General features: G+C 41.2%; 1 protein-coding gene across 1 annotated transcript; it reads right to left on the bottom strand.

The window, feature by feature from the left end:
* Positions 1 to 5,098: 5,098 nt before the first annotated feature.
* LOC144521454 (microfibril-associated glycoprotein 4-like) lies at positions 5,099 to 10,572 on the bottom strand. The gene is made up of 7 exons (XM_078256001.1): positions 10,505 to 10,572; positions 9,169 to 9,227; positions 8,198 to 8,353; positions 6,652 to 6,690; positions 6,427 to 6,523; positions 6,058 to 6,225; positions 5,099 to 5,940 (listed from the first exon to the last, which is right to left on the bottom strand). The coding sequence occupies exons 2-7, from the start codon at positions 9,172 to 9,174 to the stop codon at positions 5,684 to 5,686; spliced, it is 723 nt and encodes a 240-aa protein (XP_078112127.1). The 5' UTR covers positions 9,175 to 9,227; positions 10,505 to 10,572; the 3' UTR covers positions 5,099 to 5,683.
* Positions 10,573 to 19,525: the final 8,953 nt, after the last annotated feature.

Here is a 19,525-nt window from a genome sequence, read left to right as displayed (position 1 = left end):
TACTAAATCACACTACACCGCCCTTCACTGGTTACTAGTTGCTGCTCGAATCTGCTCCAAAACACTGGTACTTGCATACAGGCAGTGATGTAGTCTACTTGATACGCAGGTATACGCAGTATACCCACTAAGAAAGCTCCAGGATTTCCATATACCCGCTTAAAAATGCGCAATGACACAACATACTTTCCATTATATTTTTGACATATTTTGAATTGTCATGTGTGTTTTTTTCTTCACATAGGCTGAATAAAGGTATTTCAGCTGTGAATTGGTGCATAAAAGTGTATCAAAATGCAGGAAATGAAGTCTTTAACGCTCCAAATTTCCCTGCAGGGGAGGAGACCCAGACCCCACCCCCCAAGTCCCATTCTGGCTCATACATATACAGTACAGTATACCCACTACAATACATCGGACTACATCACTGCTCTACAGGGCCACGAACAGATCAGCCCCATCTTACATCTAGAACATGGTCTATGTCGTTTGTAGTTTGGTGTATTTGAAGCTAATGTTCTTGCAGTTACTACTTGTTGTCTGGAGTTTGTACCTTCGAGGTTAAAGGTACTTAATTGGAAGTCGCTTTAGATAAAAGCTTCAGCTCAATGACATGTAATGTTATTTACATATTAACACACATATTACGTGCAGAACATATGAAACAAAACAAAATACATTCCCCTTCATAAACTCATTGCCATACATGCCTCACTTTTATAGTTGTTTAGCATCTTCTTTTTTAAATCTTTGTAGCGTGTTACACATTGTAAACATCTGTGTTTTACACTTGTTCTAATCTTTATCTTTTTGAACATGCACATTCCCCTCTTAGTTCTTGCTTGCTCTCTCTAAACTTATAGTTTTGTTGTTGTTAGTTTGCTTTTTGGACCCCCTGGATAAGTCCTTGAGGGCCCCACTTGTTTTTGAGAGAAAATATTTATAATTTCTTGATGATACGAAGCAAGAAAAGAGTGAAAGGTTTAATTTAACTTACAGGAGATGTTGGAGCTGCACTTCCCTCCAAAACGATCAGTCTCCTCCGTTTCCTCCGACAGTCTCCTCCGTCAGCAGCTGTTTATATGCTGCAGAGTACGGAAGCTTGTTGCTGCCACGTCCGGAAACTATTTTGTTAAAATGTGAATATTTCTTTTTTAAGGTGCATAACAGTGACTAACGTTAAGATGGACTCTGATGAAGATGTAACCTTACATCGAAACGTTAGTCACTGTTATGCACCTTAAAAAAGAAAAAAACTATGAAGTAAGAAGATATCTGTGTTGCAGCGGAGATTTTTTTACTCGACACTGTTTTGTCCTGCCCTGGTTGCACCGGATTGTTGTGGTCTGCAGAAGCGCAGAGAACTCTCTTTTTTACGTGAATATTTCTTATCACAATAAACATTTCACATAATAACGTGATACTGACATGTTTTTCTTTTTTGGGGCGAGGCAGCAATAAGCCTCCGTAGAGTAGAAACGCCTCATCCACCCACATCAGCTGATCATGTAATACTGAAGATGTATTCACAATTTAACAATATATTGTAAGTATATTTGTAAAAAGAACATTTTCTTGTAATTTAATCATTTTCTATATGTTGTAAAAATGTGAAAAACTATCTCGCTTAAACGTGAAATATCTTGTTATTAAAATAAACATTTCACATAACGTGATACTGATATATGTTTTTCTTTTGTGTGCATGGCAGCAATGTGATATTTTCACGTTATAATAAATATATATAAATATCTCGGCGTGGCAGCAATGAGCCTCCGTAGCATAGAAACACTCATCCATCTAATCAGCTGCTCCGAGTCTCTGCCTGCTTCATGTGGGATGTAATGACTCTGAGAATAGAGCGAGCTCTGCTTCCGTTTGTTTCTGTCCAGCGTTAATAAATATAATAAAACTCTAAACATTATTTAACGGTCTGTTGACGTCTCGTCTCTCACCGACGGAGGAACTTTAATCTGAGACAAGATCTGGATCATAAAGGATTATTTTAGACAGGGAGGGAGGGAGCAATGTGGAAAAGGTTCCTTCCTTTACTTTTGAAAATTAATTAAATAAGAAACAAAGCTTTGTATTCCTGTTAGAACAAACCATCACCAAGAACCAAAGATCCATCACTAGTCCATATCAACAACAACAACAACAACATCAATAATAATAATAATTTTACCGATGCGTGAAGCAAACGCTGTACACTGGTCCTTTGATTGCCACTGACGGTAGTCTCTGTGTGTGTGTGTGTGTGTGTGTGTGTGTCTGTGTGTGTCTGTGTGTGTGTGTCTGTGTGTGTCTGTGTGTGTGTGTGTCTGTGTGTGTCTGTGTGTGTGTGTGTCTGTGTGTGTGTGTCTGTGTGTGTCTCTGTTTTGTCTTGTGTGTCTCTGCGTGTGTGTGTGTGTGTGTGTGTGTGTGTGTGTGTGTGTGTGTGTGTATGTGTGTGTGTGTGTGTGTGTGTGTGTGTGTGTGTGTGTGTGTGTGTGTGTGTGTGTGTCTGTGTTGAGTGCCTTATACTGAGATCCTCAGGAGAACAGGCTGCAAGAGTATTGAGGCCACAATCACCCAGCACCAACTGTGTTGGTTGGGGCATGTCATAAGGATGCCCTACAACCGTCTGCCCCGCAGAGTGCTATATGGCCAGCTACACCAAGGCCAACGCTCTGCAGGAGGTCAGAAGAAATGCTTTAAAGACCAATTGAAGACAGCGCTTAAGAGGTGCAAAATCAAATGTGGGGACCTGGAGAACATGGCTGCTGATCGCAACACCTGGCAGCAGCTATGTCTAGATGGGACCTAAGCACTGGAGGAGGAAAGGACAGTCAGGAGACAACAAAGAAGGCTCAGGAGGAACACACCCACACCCATGAATGCCACTAACACCAACACCATGTATACATGCCCCACCTGCAATAGAACCTGTGGATCCAGGATAGGACTATACAGCCATCAGAAAACTCACCGTTAAAAGACAGAAGTGGACGTCATCATCGGATTCGATGGACAACTACAAGCAGTGTCTGTGTGTGTCTCTGTGTGTTGTGTGTGTCTCTGTGTGTGTGTGTGTGTGTGTGTGTGTGTGTGTGTCTGTGTGTGTCTGTGTGTGTGTGTGTGTGTGTGTGTGTGTGTGTGTGTAAAAAGCACAAATCATGTAATTTATTGATTAATCTACTGTATCAAGTATCGTTTTGATTAATTATTAAGTCTATAAATTATCAGAAAAGAATTAAACAAGAGTGACCAGTTCAGATTGATTGTTTTTGTCCTAAAGCCAAAAATATGTAGTTATTGTGATTCAGGTTTTGTTGTGAGAGGCATGAGAAGAGTGCATTGCAGTAATCTAACTGGGATAAACTGGATGCAGGTATGACTGTGTTTCCTGATTGGATGAAACCGGTGTGGACGACTCAATTAATATGCTGATGACGTTGAGGTGTTTGTGAAAGATAATTCCTTGATTTCTGCAAATGTTTGTAATATTAGATGAGAGGGGACTTAGACGGGAAGAAATATGATTTTGTGATCAATCCCGACCTAGGGCTGCTCGATTGAAGCGTAACTCTCGCCAAAATGCAACCTATGGTGTTTTTGTGAATTTACGAGTCAAAGTTTAGTTTAAACTCATAATTAGGACAAGAACTCCACTTTTAAGATTGACCGTATTCTCGTTTTGGGTCAAATGGCCTTTTGAATGGGAGAGTTAGGGGCACTACTATGATAGCATCAAAATCACTATTTTTAAAACACTAAGAAGGTTTTGACAAAACACATGAAAGGTTTTGAACAACTCACGTTAGCAGTTGTTGTTTACGCTATCCGGCATCTTGCCAGTCAAAAATAGGCGATCTCCGAATGTGAACGGACGGACTCCAGAGGAGGAAATGTCATTCTTATATGAGGCTCCTTTTCAACTACGAGGTCAATATTGTTTTTCACTAACAATAAAACAACAAATAATCCGTGCATTTATATGGAACTAAGCTTTAGGAGCTTTCCATCTTTACTCTCCTCCCCGTTACGTTGCATTCGGGGACAGACTCTTTTTGACTGGCAAGATGGAGGCGACCGAAAAACCCAACAGCTAAAGTTGTTCAAAACCTTTCTTTTAGTAAACTCTGTGTACACAAACAATGTTCTCAATGCCGAGTTCATGTGTAGAGCCCCTGGTGATATTTGGAGCAAAGTCTCATGTTGTGTCGAACCTTCTTAGTGGTTTAAAAATAGTGATTTTGATGTGATCATAGTAGCTCCTTGAAATGAGGAAATGAACTGCCTCAAATGTAAACTCATCAAAAAAAATGGGTTTTATAATCTGAGAATTTGTAATAAAATACATTTATGCTGTTGAAAACATTACTAAGAATTTAGACTTTCATAATTGTCTGGTGAGTTCAGCCCAGCTCTTCCTCTCTACAATATAAATACAATGACAAGCACAGGAAGTCACAACTGAACTCAGGACACAGTCAAATGTGTTATTGTCTGAAAATAAATCTAACAGACACACTCTGAAAAACTATTTCAAACTAAAATAAAATAAAATCCAAATGTCAAAACGTATAGACCAGTCCAGACAGAAAGACACAGGAGACAAAGTGAAGACATCAGATCATCTTAATGCTCAGCTTCTTATTTATTGTTACCGTACAGCAGATAAAGATTCACATTAGAGTTTCAAACCTTTGTCAACTGGCTGTCCTGAACTACAAAGATGGTTTCATACTTTATTTTTGAAGAATCATGTTAGCAGTTCATGCAGTGATTTACACCCAATCAGACTGTTTCCATTCAAAGGTGCTCTAAGCGATTTTGGGTGACGTCACTTCTTGTTGACATTCAAAGTATTTTTCAACAAAACAAGGCTAGCTTGCCCTTCCATCCTCATCCCGTCCCCTCCCCCTCCCGCGCACTAACCCTCCAACCCCCACCACCAAATCCTTCTTGTCGGTTATTGGCTGGAACATTGTTACGTTTGGTGGTGCAGGTTGGTTGTATTCAGGGGACAGGCAGCTCGTGGATAGTGAGGAGAGGTTTGCTTTATATGACAAAAAAAAAAAAAAGGTTGTAGCCTAAAAAAAATAAATAAAAAAAAAACACACGACATCGCTTAGAGCACCTTTAAAGATTATGGGCCCTACTTTCCTGCTACAGCCGCCCAACTGGAGACACGTTACAGCGAGCTGCGACTGCCTTAAACTAGGGCTGCACTATATATATATATATATATAGTTTATTGCGATATCGACTTGCACAATAATCACATTGCTAAAGGCTGCAACATATCACGGAAGAAAAATGTAACTATTATTGTTTTAGTGCTGCCTTTTATATTCAATTCAATGTTCAATAAAAGAATGTTGGAAATTGTTTTGTTTTAACAACAAACTTATATATTTTAGTAGAATACTGAAAGCAGTATAAAGGAGAACACTAATGTTTATTTATCGCAAGTTATATCATTCTCACCATATTCAACAACTTATTGCATATTTGTCATATTGTGCAGCTCTACTTTAAACCACCACAGACAGTAACAAGAATTACAGATGTCAGTTGGTTTTCTTGTGCTGGTGCCCAGTTTCAGGAAAATAAGACCTGTTATGAGATTAAATGCTTAATGAGAGAAAGAAATCACAAGAGATGAGCTGATATTCTGCTGGACGTTGGTCCTGGAGAACTACAGCACAGGACGGATCTTCATGCTGATGGTCTTCAGGGAGTAGTCATAACCTTTCCAGGTTAGCCACTCCACTCCAACAGCAAAGAGAGTTTTGTCAGCCCCCCAACGATAAATGCCGTTTGGATTTGCTTTGTGACAGGCGACATACCAGAACGCCCCCAGGTAAAGTCTGGCACAGTTCCCTGTAGCATGGGTGTCCTGGTCTTTGTCAAAGGTGGTGAACTTCATTCCGTTGTGAAAAGTCAGGGAGTCTCCTACAGAAACAAACAGTGTTTGTCAAAAAGATTGAGACCATTTATGATGCCCTCAAAAAAAAACACACAAATACTATATATGGATGAAACACATACAATGAACATCAGTGTACTCACCTGCCCCTCCATCAGTGAATCCAGACACACTCAGCACAAATCCGTCACATTCTGCACCGACGGAGAACGAGGAGTACAGAGCGAACACTTTTTTCCCCTCAAAGTCCTCCATGTCGACCAGCAGCTCAATCTTTCTGTTCTTTGTCAGGTAGTGGATGTTGTCGAGACCTGCGCAGACGCACTTTAATATTTGATGTTTTGTACAGATGTGTGCATAATTCAATTAAACACTGACATTTAAATTTAGGAAAAGAACTGACTGACTGTTTTTTGGTCACAGTTCCATTTCTGGAGTTACACAATATAGTTTAACGCGTGTACTTAATTAACAGAGATTTTCACGGCTGTTAGTTTGGTTTAATTTCTCACCGAGCCAGTACTCTCCAGCAGCATTACCAAAGCCGAGCTTGTATTGATCCCAGCCCCTGTAGAAGTTCACAGAGCCGTCCATCCTCCCCTGGATCACCTGGCGGGATGGGATGCAGATGTTAACTAGCTAAACACACGAGATATCTGACAGCTCATGTTTCCAGACAAGGTTTTTACTGGAATGTGATTTCTTGTAAAGGTCCAACAGGTTGACTGAATACTCACCGTCCACCGTCCTCCTCCTGAAGCCATGTCACAGTACACCTACGCACAAACACATTCATCAGTAAATGTGATTATTTAGTGGTTTCAATTTGTACATTAAGTTTACACTAATGAGCACAGCCACACAGAATCTGTGGATTCAGAATTTTCAAATAAAACCAAATAAAAAAATACTAATAATAAAAAATACAAATAAAACCCAATTGTCAAGTGGAAGGTGAAGCTTGGACCCAAATACAGTTCAAGGATTTAATAACAAACACATATCAGACAGCAAAGCACGACACAACAGCTCTCCATGAAACAGACACACTAACAGGAAACAATGATCCAACAAAAGACAAGGGAACACAGAGAGACTAAATACACAGGGTAATGAACACTAACAAGGGACAGATGATACAAACAGGTGGAACACATCAGGGCGGGGCAGAACAATCAAACAGGCGGGAAAACAGGAAGTAAACTAGACAAGACAAGGGAGAACAAACAGATTTCAAAATAAAACAGGAAACACAAAGTCACAATCGTGACACCAATAACACGAATTACAGTGCCTAAACCTAACCAATCAAACTAACGAAGGCAACAAATACTAGCCAATCAGATGCAGAGTAGGGCAGGACATTCCTTCGCTATCCTAGGAAACGCATGTTTGCATCCCGGATACTAGGGGTGTGCAATCGGAAGTGTTGACTGTGATTTTGATTTTGGCTCCTAACGATCACAAACACGATGTAATCGAGTCTGTGCAGTACTGATCGGGCATCATCGAAGTCTTGCCCAACCAATTGTTTGTATAACAAAATAACTAATAAAAACAAACTTATCAGAAAACTGAACACTTGAACAAACATAAGTGTGATCAGAACTACCTTAAATGAAACTATCTTTATTCATTACTTCTACTGTTACCTGATGTGTTAAAAAAAACCATCATATTATATCACAACATATTCAAATGTATGCAGATGATTTAGTCATTTTCACAAAAGAAATCCAAGAAGCCTCCTTAATTCGTATGCAATTACCCATGTTCAGGATTGGATTACTAAATCAGGTCTTTTATAGAAAACCAAAAAGATCTTTGTAAATTTGTGTGTATGATGTTTACAAAACAACCAGCAGAGGAGACACGTAGAGGGGAGGAGCTTGACATTGTAAATGCGTTAAAGTATCCTGGGGTCACATTGGACTGGATATTAACCTTTAAAAGTCACCTGAAGAAAGGTTTCAAATATGCTTGTTTTATGTTCAAGGCTCTGTATGGGCTTGCCCCACGTCCTTTAAATTAATTCAATAAAAAGATGGCTGACAGCAGCATTGGCACCAGGGTGCACCACATTTGGACAAACTGTGCTGTCCATAAAGGGAAGTAAATATTGGAATAGCCTACCACGTGCAATAAGGCAGTGTCCTAAATATTCTACTTGTAAGACTCAGCTCAAACAATGGCTTAAAGGCAGGGTTGGTGACTTTTTCCAACATACACCTTTTTACATATTGTTTAAAATTATCTTTACACCCCGACATCCCCAAACTGTACCTCGACAGCAGACCTCTCTCCAGTGGGATAGATGGTGTACACTCCACTGGGTTTGTTTTTGTCTTGCTGATAGATGGCACTGCAGTCCACTGGTCGGAGGAGCTGCTTGCAGCTGGTCAAGAGTGGAGCCAGCAGGAGGAAGAAGACTGAAACCAGCTGGAAAATAAGTCATGTTCACAAAGTAAGTTATTAGAGACAGAAAGGTGAGGGCTAATTAACAAAGATTATCTGCGTGGGTTGTCCCTGTAGTAGTCTGGATCAATGGAAGTACATTTTCAGGATAAAGCCTGACATCAGGCCCTTTCCGCTCTCTGTGTGTTGCCATTCTCAAAATCCCTTCACTATAAGAAACAACAACCTTTGAGCTAGCGAGCTACACCCTGAAAATGTTAAATTTTGAAGAAATTTTTGATCATGCAACAAGGCAGGCCTGCTTGGTTCTTTCAGGGAATGATTGTAAAGATTTACAATGAAAATATTTAGGGCATTTCCTCTCTAACTGGGACATTTTGGGAGTGTTGGTGGGATTGCTGTGGACAAAGTACACACGGTAAGATACACTGGTAAGAGCCAATGAGGTTTAACCATGTATCAGCTAATTTAAATAGCTCACGTTACTGGATTGTGTCAACAGTTATCATTTAATATTGTCTGTGGCGTTTTCTTTTGCGGGGTGCAAAAAGAAATTCCTTCCTGAGACTATATAGCATGGTCACTGTCGCTGTGTCCAATGCTTAACGCCACGCAAGACGATTGTGATTGATTTAAAGAAATGCAAACAACCCAGAGCATTTCTTTCTCCTATCCCAAAATGCATCTGTGGTTTAGCCAGACCTTACTCCACAGCACTGTGGCGATAGAGCTGGCGATGCAAGACTATCCCTGTAGTAACCATCTAATCTACTGATATCAAGCTTCTTTACGGTTTCAAAGAACTTTGAGATTTGTAAAATATCAGTTGACAAACTTACCTTCATTGTCAGATTTCTGCTGAAATGAATCAACTGCTGATGTAGATCTGTCTGATGCTCTGAAAACACAGGAATAAATCAAAATGGTAACACTTAATAATAATCGTACATACATTATGATTACAACTCTACAGTTCTTCAGAGTATATGTCCACTGCTGTGATTGGTCAGTTTGTTTTGAAGAGGACATGAATAATACATCTGAAATTATGATTGAAATATCTTAATTAATGCATTAATTAATGTATTGTTCCTGCATTAAGTCATGCTTGAGATACTTTAATCCTTGTACATTACTGATAGTTCATGAAGTACTACATGAATGAATTCATGCTCTTTCATGCATGAAGTCATGATAATTCATGTACCATTATTATAAAGTGTTACACACATGTTTAGTTTCAGTCAACAAACTCAGGCAACAGATTATGTGAATGAAGAATAAGAAGAGTTGGTGTTCAGGGTATTATTGGATAACCTGTAATTCATTTGTAGTTATTAAATGAATAACCTGTGTATTTGTTAACGGTTTCAAAACACAAAAAAAAATGGAACAAAATGTTTCTGTCAAAAATCTGGTGACCTGTCTCGACTACTTTCTTCAAAAGGAAAAACAAAAATAAGTATTTGCAAAAATCAAAATTAATCTGTTTGCAAACAAAAAATAGAACATCAAAAAAAACCATGTCACTGCTGTTTTTGGTTTCAAACAATAAAACAAATTGTACACAGTGTTTGGATGTTTTTAAATTAGTTTTAATTTTTGGGATTCAGAGACCAGAAACATTTTTACATTTTTTATTTTAAAACAAATATGTTTTTCATTAATTACAAATGAACTACAGATTATCCAATGAAACCCTGACTGTTGGTGTTCAGGTTCCCGCCTCACTGCTCCCCTTCAAAAATACACTAAGATGGGCGCCCGGATAGCTCAGTTGGTAGAGAGGGCGCCCATATATAGAGGTTTACGCCTCGATGCAGCAGGCCCGGGTCCCCCTCTCTCCCCCCTTTCATGTCTTCTGCTGTCCTATCAGAATAAAGGCTGAAAATGCCCCAAAAAAATAAAGAAATAATTTTCGTTTCCCAAAACACAATCTAACCGGAACAATGTTAATGCACTAATGTTACCTTAAAGACTCAAATTCATCACATACCAGAAATGTCATTAAACTGTCACTTTTCTTTTCTTGTAGTTAAAATGCAACAAACTTTCAGCTCAACTTTTCTGTAAATTCAGTCATTTTGGGTTGAACAAAAATCCCCAAAAGATGGTCATGTTGCCACAGCTGATCTACCGGTCACGTCTCTGTAATGTCTCTGGTTGGATGCTTACCTGTCTGAACTCAGCTGCAGGTTGAACTGAAGAGTCTTGGTGTCTTCAGAGGAAACAAGCTGCTGCTTTCTGCTTCAGTCCATCACAACGTTAGTACTTATATCTGCAGAAGGCTGTGATGTCACATCGCCTGCCCTTTTTACCAGTACTTAATCAATAAAGACATACAATTCCAAGGAACGTTTCTAAGTGTGTATTTAGTTTGAAACAAATATTTGACCATCAGCACAGGTAGATATTAAATTAATAGAAGAATATCATGTTTCTCTTAAAAAAACAGAATTGTGGTACCAGTGAACTTCCGCATTACGTTAACATCGGCACAAAAAAAACACAAAATCCTCTAAAGAACTGAGACAAAACGTTGAAAAAACATCGACAAAAACGTCATAAAGTGTCGAAAACGCAACAAACAAAAAATAACTTACAACTTTTTTTAAGATTAAGAAGGGCTGCAGGTCGGAGTCGAGGAGTAAACCTCTATATGGGCGCGCACTCTACCAGGTGAGCTAACCGGGCGCCAACAACTCACAACTTCGATGTTTTTCCTGAAAGAATTTCAGATTTTTTAAACAGAAAATCTTTGGTGACGTCAGACTTTATGTTACTTTACGTCAGAAAATGTCGAAAAGCATCAAAAACGTATTTTTTTTAAAACAAAAAGAAAAAAAGAAAAAAACCCCACAAAAACGTAAAAATTATGTTACAACTATGATGTTTTTTCTAAATAATGTTCATATTTTTAGGCGTTTAATTACTAAACTATTGCGAATCTGAAGCAGGAAATGATCAGTGATGATTTTACGTTTACGGGGGAAAAAAACCCCATAAAAAACATCAACAAAAACGGATAAAAAGTCAAATAAAAAAACTACAAAATGTTGAAAAAAAGTTGATGAAAACTTAAAAAAAGTGTAAAATAAAATTTTGAAAAAAAAACCAAAGTGCTAAAAAAACTTAAAAAAGCTCAAAAAATGTTGAAAAATAACTTCAAAAAAACGTTGGAAAAAGTGTTCAAAACTTGAAAAAAAACGTCAAAAGCTTTAAATACATGAAAAAAAATGACTGATGTTTTTCCTAAAAGATCGGTGAAGCAATGTGCTATTTTCACGTTATAATAAATATAAATAAATATCTCGGCGTGGCAGAAATGAGCCTCCACAGCGTAGAAACGGGGCTCATCCATCCAATCAGCTGCTCCGAGTCTCCGCCTGTTTCTTCATGTGGGAAGTAATGACAAAATATCTTCACGTTATATTAAATACATCTTGTTAACCCTCCTGTTGTCCTCGGGTCTGTACGTCTCTGCGTGTGTGTGTGTGTCTGTACGTCTCTGCGTGTGCGTGTGTCTGTACGTCTCTGTGTGTGTCTGTACGTCTCTACGTGTGTCTGTACGTCTCTGCCTGTGTGTGTCTGTACGTCTCTGCGTGTGTGTGTGTGTGTCTGTACGTCTCTACGTCTCTACGTGTGTCTGTACGTCTCTGTGTGTGTGTCTGTACGTCTCTGCGTGTGTGTGTGTGTGTCTGTACGTCTCTGCGTGTGTGTGTGTGTGTGTCTGTACGTCTCTGCGTGTGTCTGTACGTCTCTGCGTGTGCGTGTGTCTGTACGTCTCTGCGTGTGCATGTGTCTGTACGTCTCTGCGTGTGTGTGTGTGTCTGTACGTCTCTGCGTGTGCGTGTGTCTGTACGTCTCTGCGTGTGTGTGTGTGTCTGTACGTCTCTGCGTGTGCGTGTGTCTGTACGTCTCTGTGTGTGTCTGTACGTCTCTGCATGTGTGTGTCTGTACGTCTCTGCGTGTGCATGTGTCTGTACGTCTCTGCATGTGTGTGTCTGTACGTCTCTGCGTGTGTGTGTGTGTGTCTGTACGTCTCTGTGTGTGTGTGTCTGTACGTCTCTGCGTGTGTGTCTGTACGTCTCTGCGTGTGTGTCTGTACGTCTCTGCGTGTGTGTGTGTGTGTCTGTACGTCTCTGCGTGTGTGTGTGTGTCTGTACGTCTCTGCGTGTGTGTCTGTACGTCTCTACGTGTGTGTCTGTACGTATCTGCGTGTGTGTGTGTGTGTGTCTGTACGTCTCTGCGTGTGTGTCTGTACGTCTCTGCGTGTGTGTGTGTCTGTACGTCTCTGCGTGTGCGTGTGTCTGTACGTCTCTGCGTGTGTGTGTCTGTACGTCTCTGTGTGTGTGTCTGTATGTCTCTGCGTGTGTGTGTGTGTGTCTGTACGTCTCTGCCTGTGTGTGTCTGTACGTCTCTGCGTGTGTGTGTGTGTGTCTGTACGTCTCTGCGTGTGTGTGTGTGTGTGTCTGTACGTCTCTGCGTGTCTGTACGTCTCTGCGTGTGTGTGTCTGTACATCTCTGCGTGTGTGTGTCTGCACGCCTCTGCGCGTGCGTGTGTCTGTACGTCTCTGCGTGTGTCTGTACATCTCTGCGTGTGTGTCTGTACGTCTCTATGCGCATGTGTCTGTACGCCTCTGCGTGTGTGTGTCTGCACGCCTCTGCGCTGTCTGTACGCCTCTGCTGTGTGTGTCTGTACGCCTCTGCGCGTGCGTGTGTCTGTACGCTCTCTGCGTGGTACGCCTCGCGTGTGTGTCTGCACGCCTCTGCGTGTGTGTGTCTGTACACGCCTCGCGCGTGTGTGTCTGTACGCCTCTGCGTGTGTGTGTCTGTACGCCTCGTGCAGTGCTGCGTGTGTCTGCACGCTCTCTGCGTGTGTGTGTCTGTACGCCTCTGCGTGTGCGGGTGTCTGTACGCCTCTGCGCGTGTACGTCTCTACGCTCTGCGTGTCTGTACGCCTCATGCGGGTGTGTCTGTACGCCTCTGCGTGTGTGTCTGTACGTCTCACGTCTGCGTGTCTGTACGCCTCTGCGTGTGTGTCTGTACGTCTCTACGTCTGCGTGTGTCTGTACGTCTCTGCGCGTGCGTGTGTCTGTACGTCTCTGCGTGTGTCTGTACGTCTCTGCGTGTGTCTGTACGTCTCTGCGTGTGTGTGTCTGTACGTCTCTGCGTGTGTGTGTCTGTACGTGTCAACCAAAACGTTGAAAAAAAAAGTTTTAATTTTACATTTTGACCCAGAAAAACAAAAATTTGCATGGTGGACGGGAACTCGGCGTGGCAGCAATGAGCCTCCGTAGCGTAGAAACACTCATCCATCCAATCAGCTGCTCCGAGTCTCTGCCTGCTTCATGTGGGATGTAATGACTCTGAGAATAGAGCGAGCTCTGCTTCCGTTTGTTTCTGTCCAGCGTTAATAAATATAATAAAACTCTAAACATTATTTAACGGTCTGTTGACGTCTCGTCTCTCACCGACGGAGGAACTTTAAGATCTGGATCCTGTTTCATGAAGACACACTGTATAAAAAACAGCATGTGCAGAACAGTTTAAACATCCCATAAACTCAACACTGAGCAGGTGGGAGTCAAACCAGCGGGTGGACAAAATAATGTGAACACTTGAGGACTGTTTAAAAGCAACACGCTCGCTGTAAAACAGGCGGTAAATAACTTTAAAAGGTTAAATATAAACAGACGGTAAAGTGGAGTTTGGAGAGTCAAGGCTCTGATGAAAGACTACGTCCAGATGCATTGTGGGAAATGTTTTAACCGTCTGTTTAGTGTTTGATTCTCCGTTTCCTCTTTCTGTCTGTGTGTGTCTTTGCGTGTGTCTGTGTCAGTGTGTGTGTCTGTGTGTGTCTGTCTGTGTGTGTCTGTCTCTGTGTGTCTGTCTCTGTGTGTGTCTGTGTGTCTCTGCGTCTGTCTCTGTGTGTCTGTCTGTCTGTGTGCGTCTGAAAGAAGCAAACGCTCTGTAAAAGCATTGTATAGAAAATGAGTTGACAGCCGACAGATGATTTATTATATTAAAAATAAATATTTCATCCTTTTCTTTCCTACGTACTGACTTTTTTACGTCTTCTTTTCTTCCTTCCATATTCACCCTTCCTTCCCTCTTTTCTATCCTTCCCTCCTTTCCTCTCCCTCCTAACCTCCTTCCCTACATACTTCCCTCTTTCCTTCCCTCCTTACACAGACTACTTACCTTAAATCTTACATTAAGTGAAGAGCTGCAGAGATTAACTGACTAGTTGTCGCTGTGACAGTAAACTGAATAAATCCTTCCTGTCTTCTTTCCTTCCTTCTCTCCCTTTCTTCCTTTTATTCCCTACTTTTTCCCTATCTTCTTTCTATCCCTCCTAACCTCCTTCCCTACATACTTCCCTCTTTCCTTCCCTCCTTACACAGACTACTTACTTAAAAACTTACATGAAGAGCTGCAGAGATTAATCGATTAACCAACTATTCTGATAATCCATTAATCAGTTTGCGTCACTTTTATGATAAAACAGGTAAACTTGTGATGTCAGCTTGTTAAATAATATATTTATAATATTTTCTCAGTTTCAGCCCCTAAATGAAAGACTTTATCTGTGGATGGAGGGACAAATATGTGGTATATTTGAGCTTTCTGCATATTTAAATTCTTAATGAACTCAAAGACGAAAAGCCAAAGAACTAAAAACTCTGGATCTTTGCCCATTAACTTATTTATTTATTTGCTCTCCATCTAACGAACTAACCTGAGTGTGTTTTTACATCCTAATAAAGAGACAAACAGGAGATTAAAAGATCTGATTTCAATAGTTTAAAACCAAACCGTTAACTTCGTAATAAGAATCTTCATTCAACAGAAAATTTCTCAAAGCTCTTTAATTACATCACGTCTAAAAGTCAAAGCAAAGAATCCAGCTGTACAAACTCCACGGTCCGATGCAGCCACACATCTGGACCGCTGTTACCGTTACGTTCACAGGGAACAGCGGGCACACAGCGCCGCCGGCAGCCCCCAACAAACACGCACGCCACACAGATCCAACGTGACCCGGACATGGACCCAACGTGACCCGGACATGGACCCAACGTGACCCGGACATGGACCCAACGTGACCCGGACACGGCGTCTCAAACATGTTGGGTGATCAAGTAAAGCCAGGAGGAGCGCTGGGATCAGTTTGTGTTTCTCTCTGTCTTAAATTCAAACTAAAACAAGTCAACATCTCCGTCTCGGATCACTCAGTGTCTCTGCACGGCTCCAAACACGGATCGCTTTCCATTCTCCTCCTCTTCTTCATATTTTCATAGGTCCGTTGTCCCCAAAGCCCCGAAACACACACATACACAACTTAAACACTGGTAGTACATGATGCTCTGTGTGTGTCTGTGTGTGCGCGTTTCTCTGCGTGTGTCTGTGTGTACGTCTGTGTGTGAGTGTGTCTGTGTGTGTCTGTGTCTGTGTGTGTGTCTGTGTGTGTGTTTCTCTGCGTGTGTCTGTGTGTACGTGTGTGTGTGTCTGTGTGTGTCTGTGTGTGTGTGTCTGTGTGTGTCTGTGTGTGTCTGTGTGTGTGTTTCTCTGCGTGTGTCTGTGTGTGTCTGTGTGTGTCTGTGTGCGCGTTTCTCTGCGTGTGTCTGTGTGTGTCTGTGTGTACGTGTGTATGTCTGTGTGTGTGTCTGTGTGTGTCTGTGTGTGTGTTTCTCTGCGTGTGTCTGTGTGTGTCTGTGTGTACGTGTGTGTCTGTGTGTGTGTGTCTGTGTGTGAGTGTGTGTGTGTGTGTCTGTGTGTACGTGTGTGTGTCTGTGTGTGAGTGTGTCTGTGTGTGAGTGTGTCTGTGTGTGTGTGTGTGTGTGTGTGTGTCTGTGTGTGTTTCTCTGCGTGTGTGTGTGTGTGTCTGTGTGTACGTGTGTGTGTGTGTGTGTGTCTGTGTGTGAGTGTGTTCATAAAAAACAGATTAAAACAGCACCTCTGCAGGAGTTTGAGGCTACATCCTCACCGCTACGTTCTGGTTTTTAGGAAACGTTTGGAGACAAAAACGATCTCCGTCCACACACGAGACTTAGTCAGAAAAACCTCAAAACGAAAAGAGTCAAACATAAAAATCAGACTTCAGACTTAAGGCGTTTTGAGACAAAAATGATCCGCGGTTGAAAATAATAAAAAAAAAAAAGAGCACAAAAACAAACATCGTTCTGTTCACTGATTAAGTTGCTCATATTTTACCAGATTTTTTAAAAACATTTTTATCTTGTGTTGTGTAACTGAATGTTATTAACAATATACATCAAGATGACGGTTTTCATTTATATTTTACTTCATGTATTCATGTGTTTTGTTTATATATATATATATATATATATATATATATTGTGAGTTGGGTTTTACGTGTCTCCAAACATTAACGTTTAAGCAGCGTGGGCGCCAGGCGGAAACGTAGAAGAAGATATTCAGTTTTTAAACCAAAACGTAACGGTTGGAGATGCAGCCTGAGGAGCCGGGCTTAGTGTTAAGACAACAATCACAGGCCTTCTTTCAACCACAGGAACTAAACCGTCCAGATTCATCCATTAGTCAGCAGATTTATCCCCAACTGTTCTGATAATCCATGAATCTGTTGGAGTCATTTTCTTGATGATAAAACAGGTAAACTTGTGTGATGTCAGCTTGTTAAATGTGAATATGTTCTAGTTTCTGGGACAAGAAACGTAATATCTTTGAGTTGTGGCAGTTGTGGCAGTTTAGAAGTTCAACTACACTTCCCAAAAACTGTCAGGAAGTTTAGAAGTTAAGGTGCTGTAGGGAGGATTGTGAAGATCCAGGACTTAGCCCAAAAATTTTAACATCAACAACTTCTCAGTCCCTCCCCCCTTTCTGCTAAAGCCCAAAACGGTCTCCTAAGCCCCTCCCCCCACAATGGAGAATGAATGCGTGTGCATGAGCAGCGATTGACACAGTTAACTGTCAGGAAGTCTAGAAGTTAAACTACAACTTCCCAGTTAACTGTCAGGAAGTCTAGAAGTTAAACTACAACTTCCCAGTTAACTGTCAGGAAGTCTAGAAGTTAAACTACAACTTCACAGTTAACTGTCAGGAAGTCTAGAAGTTAAACTACAACTTCACAGTTAACTGTCAGGAAGTCTAGAAGTTAAACTACAACTTCACAGGAACTGTCAGGAAGTCTAGAAGTTAAACTACAACTTCACAGGAACTGTCAGGAAGTCTAGAAGTTAAACTACAACTTCACAGGAACTGTCAGGAAGCGTCGGCGTTGATTTAGATCTTTGTGACATTTCCATCGCTGCCTTTCAAACGCTAACCGATCACGTTGTTTCTTCGTCTCCTGAAGAGAAACTACTACCGTCTTCGTCCTCTAAAGCTTCGGCCACTTTACGTTTTCCGTTCAACGAAAATAAATAATCATCATGCGAGCGATCCCAGACTATGAAGAGTGATTTTGTAGTGTAACATTTTGTTCTGCGTGGCGTGATTATGCGTTGAAACAGACGCTGGACTTCTGCTTCAGTAGAAGCCAAAGGAGCGACTCTGTAGGAAGAATAACGTGATCGTCAGGGAGAGAACTGAGCACCGTCTGGTTTTAACCGTACAACGATGCAGTCATGATATTCTGACAATAAAATTAAAGGTCCAGTGTGGAACCTGTCTAGTTGTTCATTATCTAAATCTGTGTTGCCCGTTCACAAACGTGTCCTTTTTCATGAATATTGACCTCCACCATCAATTCAGAGTATTCCTTTTGGTTTGAAATGTTACATTTGCGTTTACATGAACTGGGGCAGACGCTCCATATTCAAGCTCCATCTTGTAAGAGACATACAGGACATACTGCTCCAGCTTAGTGTGTGTATAAGGGACATACAGGATATACTGCTCCAGCTTAGTGTGTATAAGGGACATACAGGACATACTGCTCCAGCTTAGTGTGTGTGTGTATAAGGGACATACAGGACATACTGCTCCACCTTAGTGTGTATAAGGGACATACAGGATATACTGCTCCTCCTTTGTGTGTGTATAAGGGACATACAGGACATACTGCTCCACCTTAGTGTGTGTGTGTGTATAAGGGACATACAGGACATACTGCTCCACCTTAGTGTGTGTGTGTATAAGGGACATACTGCTCCACCTTAGTGTGTATAAGGGACATACAGGACATACTGCTCCACCTTAGTGTGTATAAGGGACATACAGGACATACTGCTCCACCTTAGTGTGTATAAGGGACATACAGGACATACTGCTCCACCTTTCAGGTTTTCTCTGTCACATGATAAGCTCACAGCTGCTGCTAATGCTGCTAACGGGTAGCCATCAATACCTACGTTAAACAGACCGTAAACGTGAAAGAAAATCTATATTAGCAGCACTTTGAGGCTCTTGGTTGGTCCCAGAACTCGCCGATTTAACAGAAACATAAAAAATGACTTTTGTTCAACGTGTTTTTAATGCGGGACGGCGCAAAGAAAGCCAAATTAAATGGTACCGATGTTTAACAACATGTAAATGTAAAAGACTTTCTGCATCATCCTTCGCCCCAGAACTCACCGACTTCAGCCTTTTCAGTCACGTTTGTCTCAAACGTTCTCGACCCAGAATCTTTCAGGTTTTAGTTCCTGTTGTGGAAAACAGCCGTCACATCCCAACACTTCCCCCAAAACATTAACAGAGAAACCCTCTGTACTTATGCACACTTCTCTCTACACACACACACACTCGCAGTGTACACACACCTGTTTAGCACCTTTTATACATGAATGAATATATATATATATATATATATATATATATATTCAGGTTGGGTCTCACTTTCACGCTTATATTTTACATTTTGTCGCCCGTGAAATGTAGATTCTGAACATGATATTTGAGGATTAAAAGAAAACGTGAAATAACATTTAACACATTTATCCTTCAGTCTTTTTGTTCCTACGGCTCTCGTCATTTCTCTCGGCCCTTTGTGCATCAGAGCGTCGGATTTGGGAGCGTTTGGTATCCACATGATGCTACAAACGCCAGCAGCTTAGCGTCTATTCTGCCCTACCGCTCGCTTTGGTACCCCGACCCAGAGCTGGTTGTTTTTTTGGGGGCGCAGAGAGTTGAAAAATGTTCAACTTTGGGTAAACAACTGTCACTTTTGCACCCAGCTGTCCAATCATAATGGAGGAGGGATGATGGGACGAA

Source organism: Sander vitreus, chromosome 8, assembly GCF_031162955.1.
Source record: "Sander vitreus isolate 19-12246 chromosome 8, sanVit1, whole genome shotgun sequence".
In the NCBI taxonomy this organism is placed as follows: Eukaryota; Metazoa; Chordata; class Actinopteri; order Perciformes; family Percidae; genus Sander; species Sander vitreus.
Note: the sequence above shows the minus strand (reverse complement) of the source record. Positions and strands in the feature narration are given on the sequence as shown.

Bases quoted from the DNA above. Each gene is read 5' to 3' on its own strand.
- LOC144521454 (XM_078256001.1), bottom strand. The intron at 6,524-6,651 runs GTGAGTATTCAG...CCATCCCGCCAG, and splicing joins CAGGAGGAGGACGGTGGACG to GTGATCCAGGGGAGGATGGA. The intron at 5,941-6,057 runs GTGAGTACACTG...TTGTTTCTGTAG, and splicing joins ATTCACTGATGGAGGGGCAG to GAGACTCCCTGACTTTTCAC.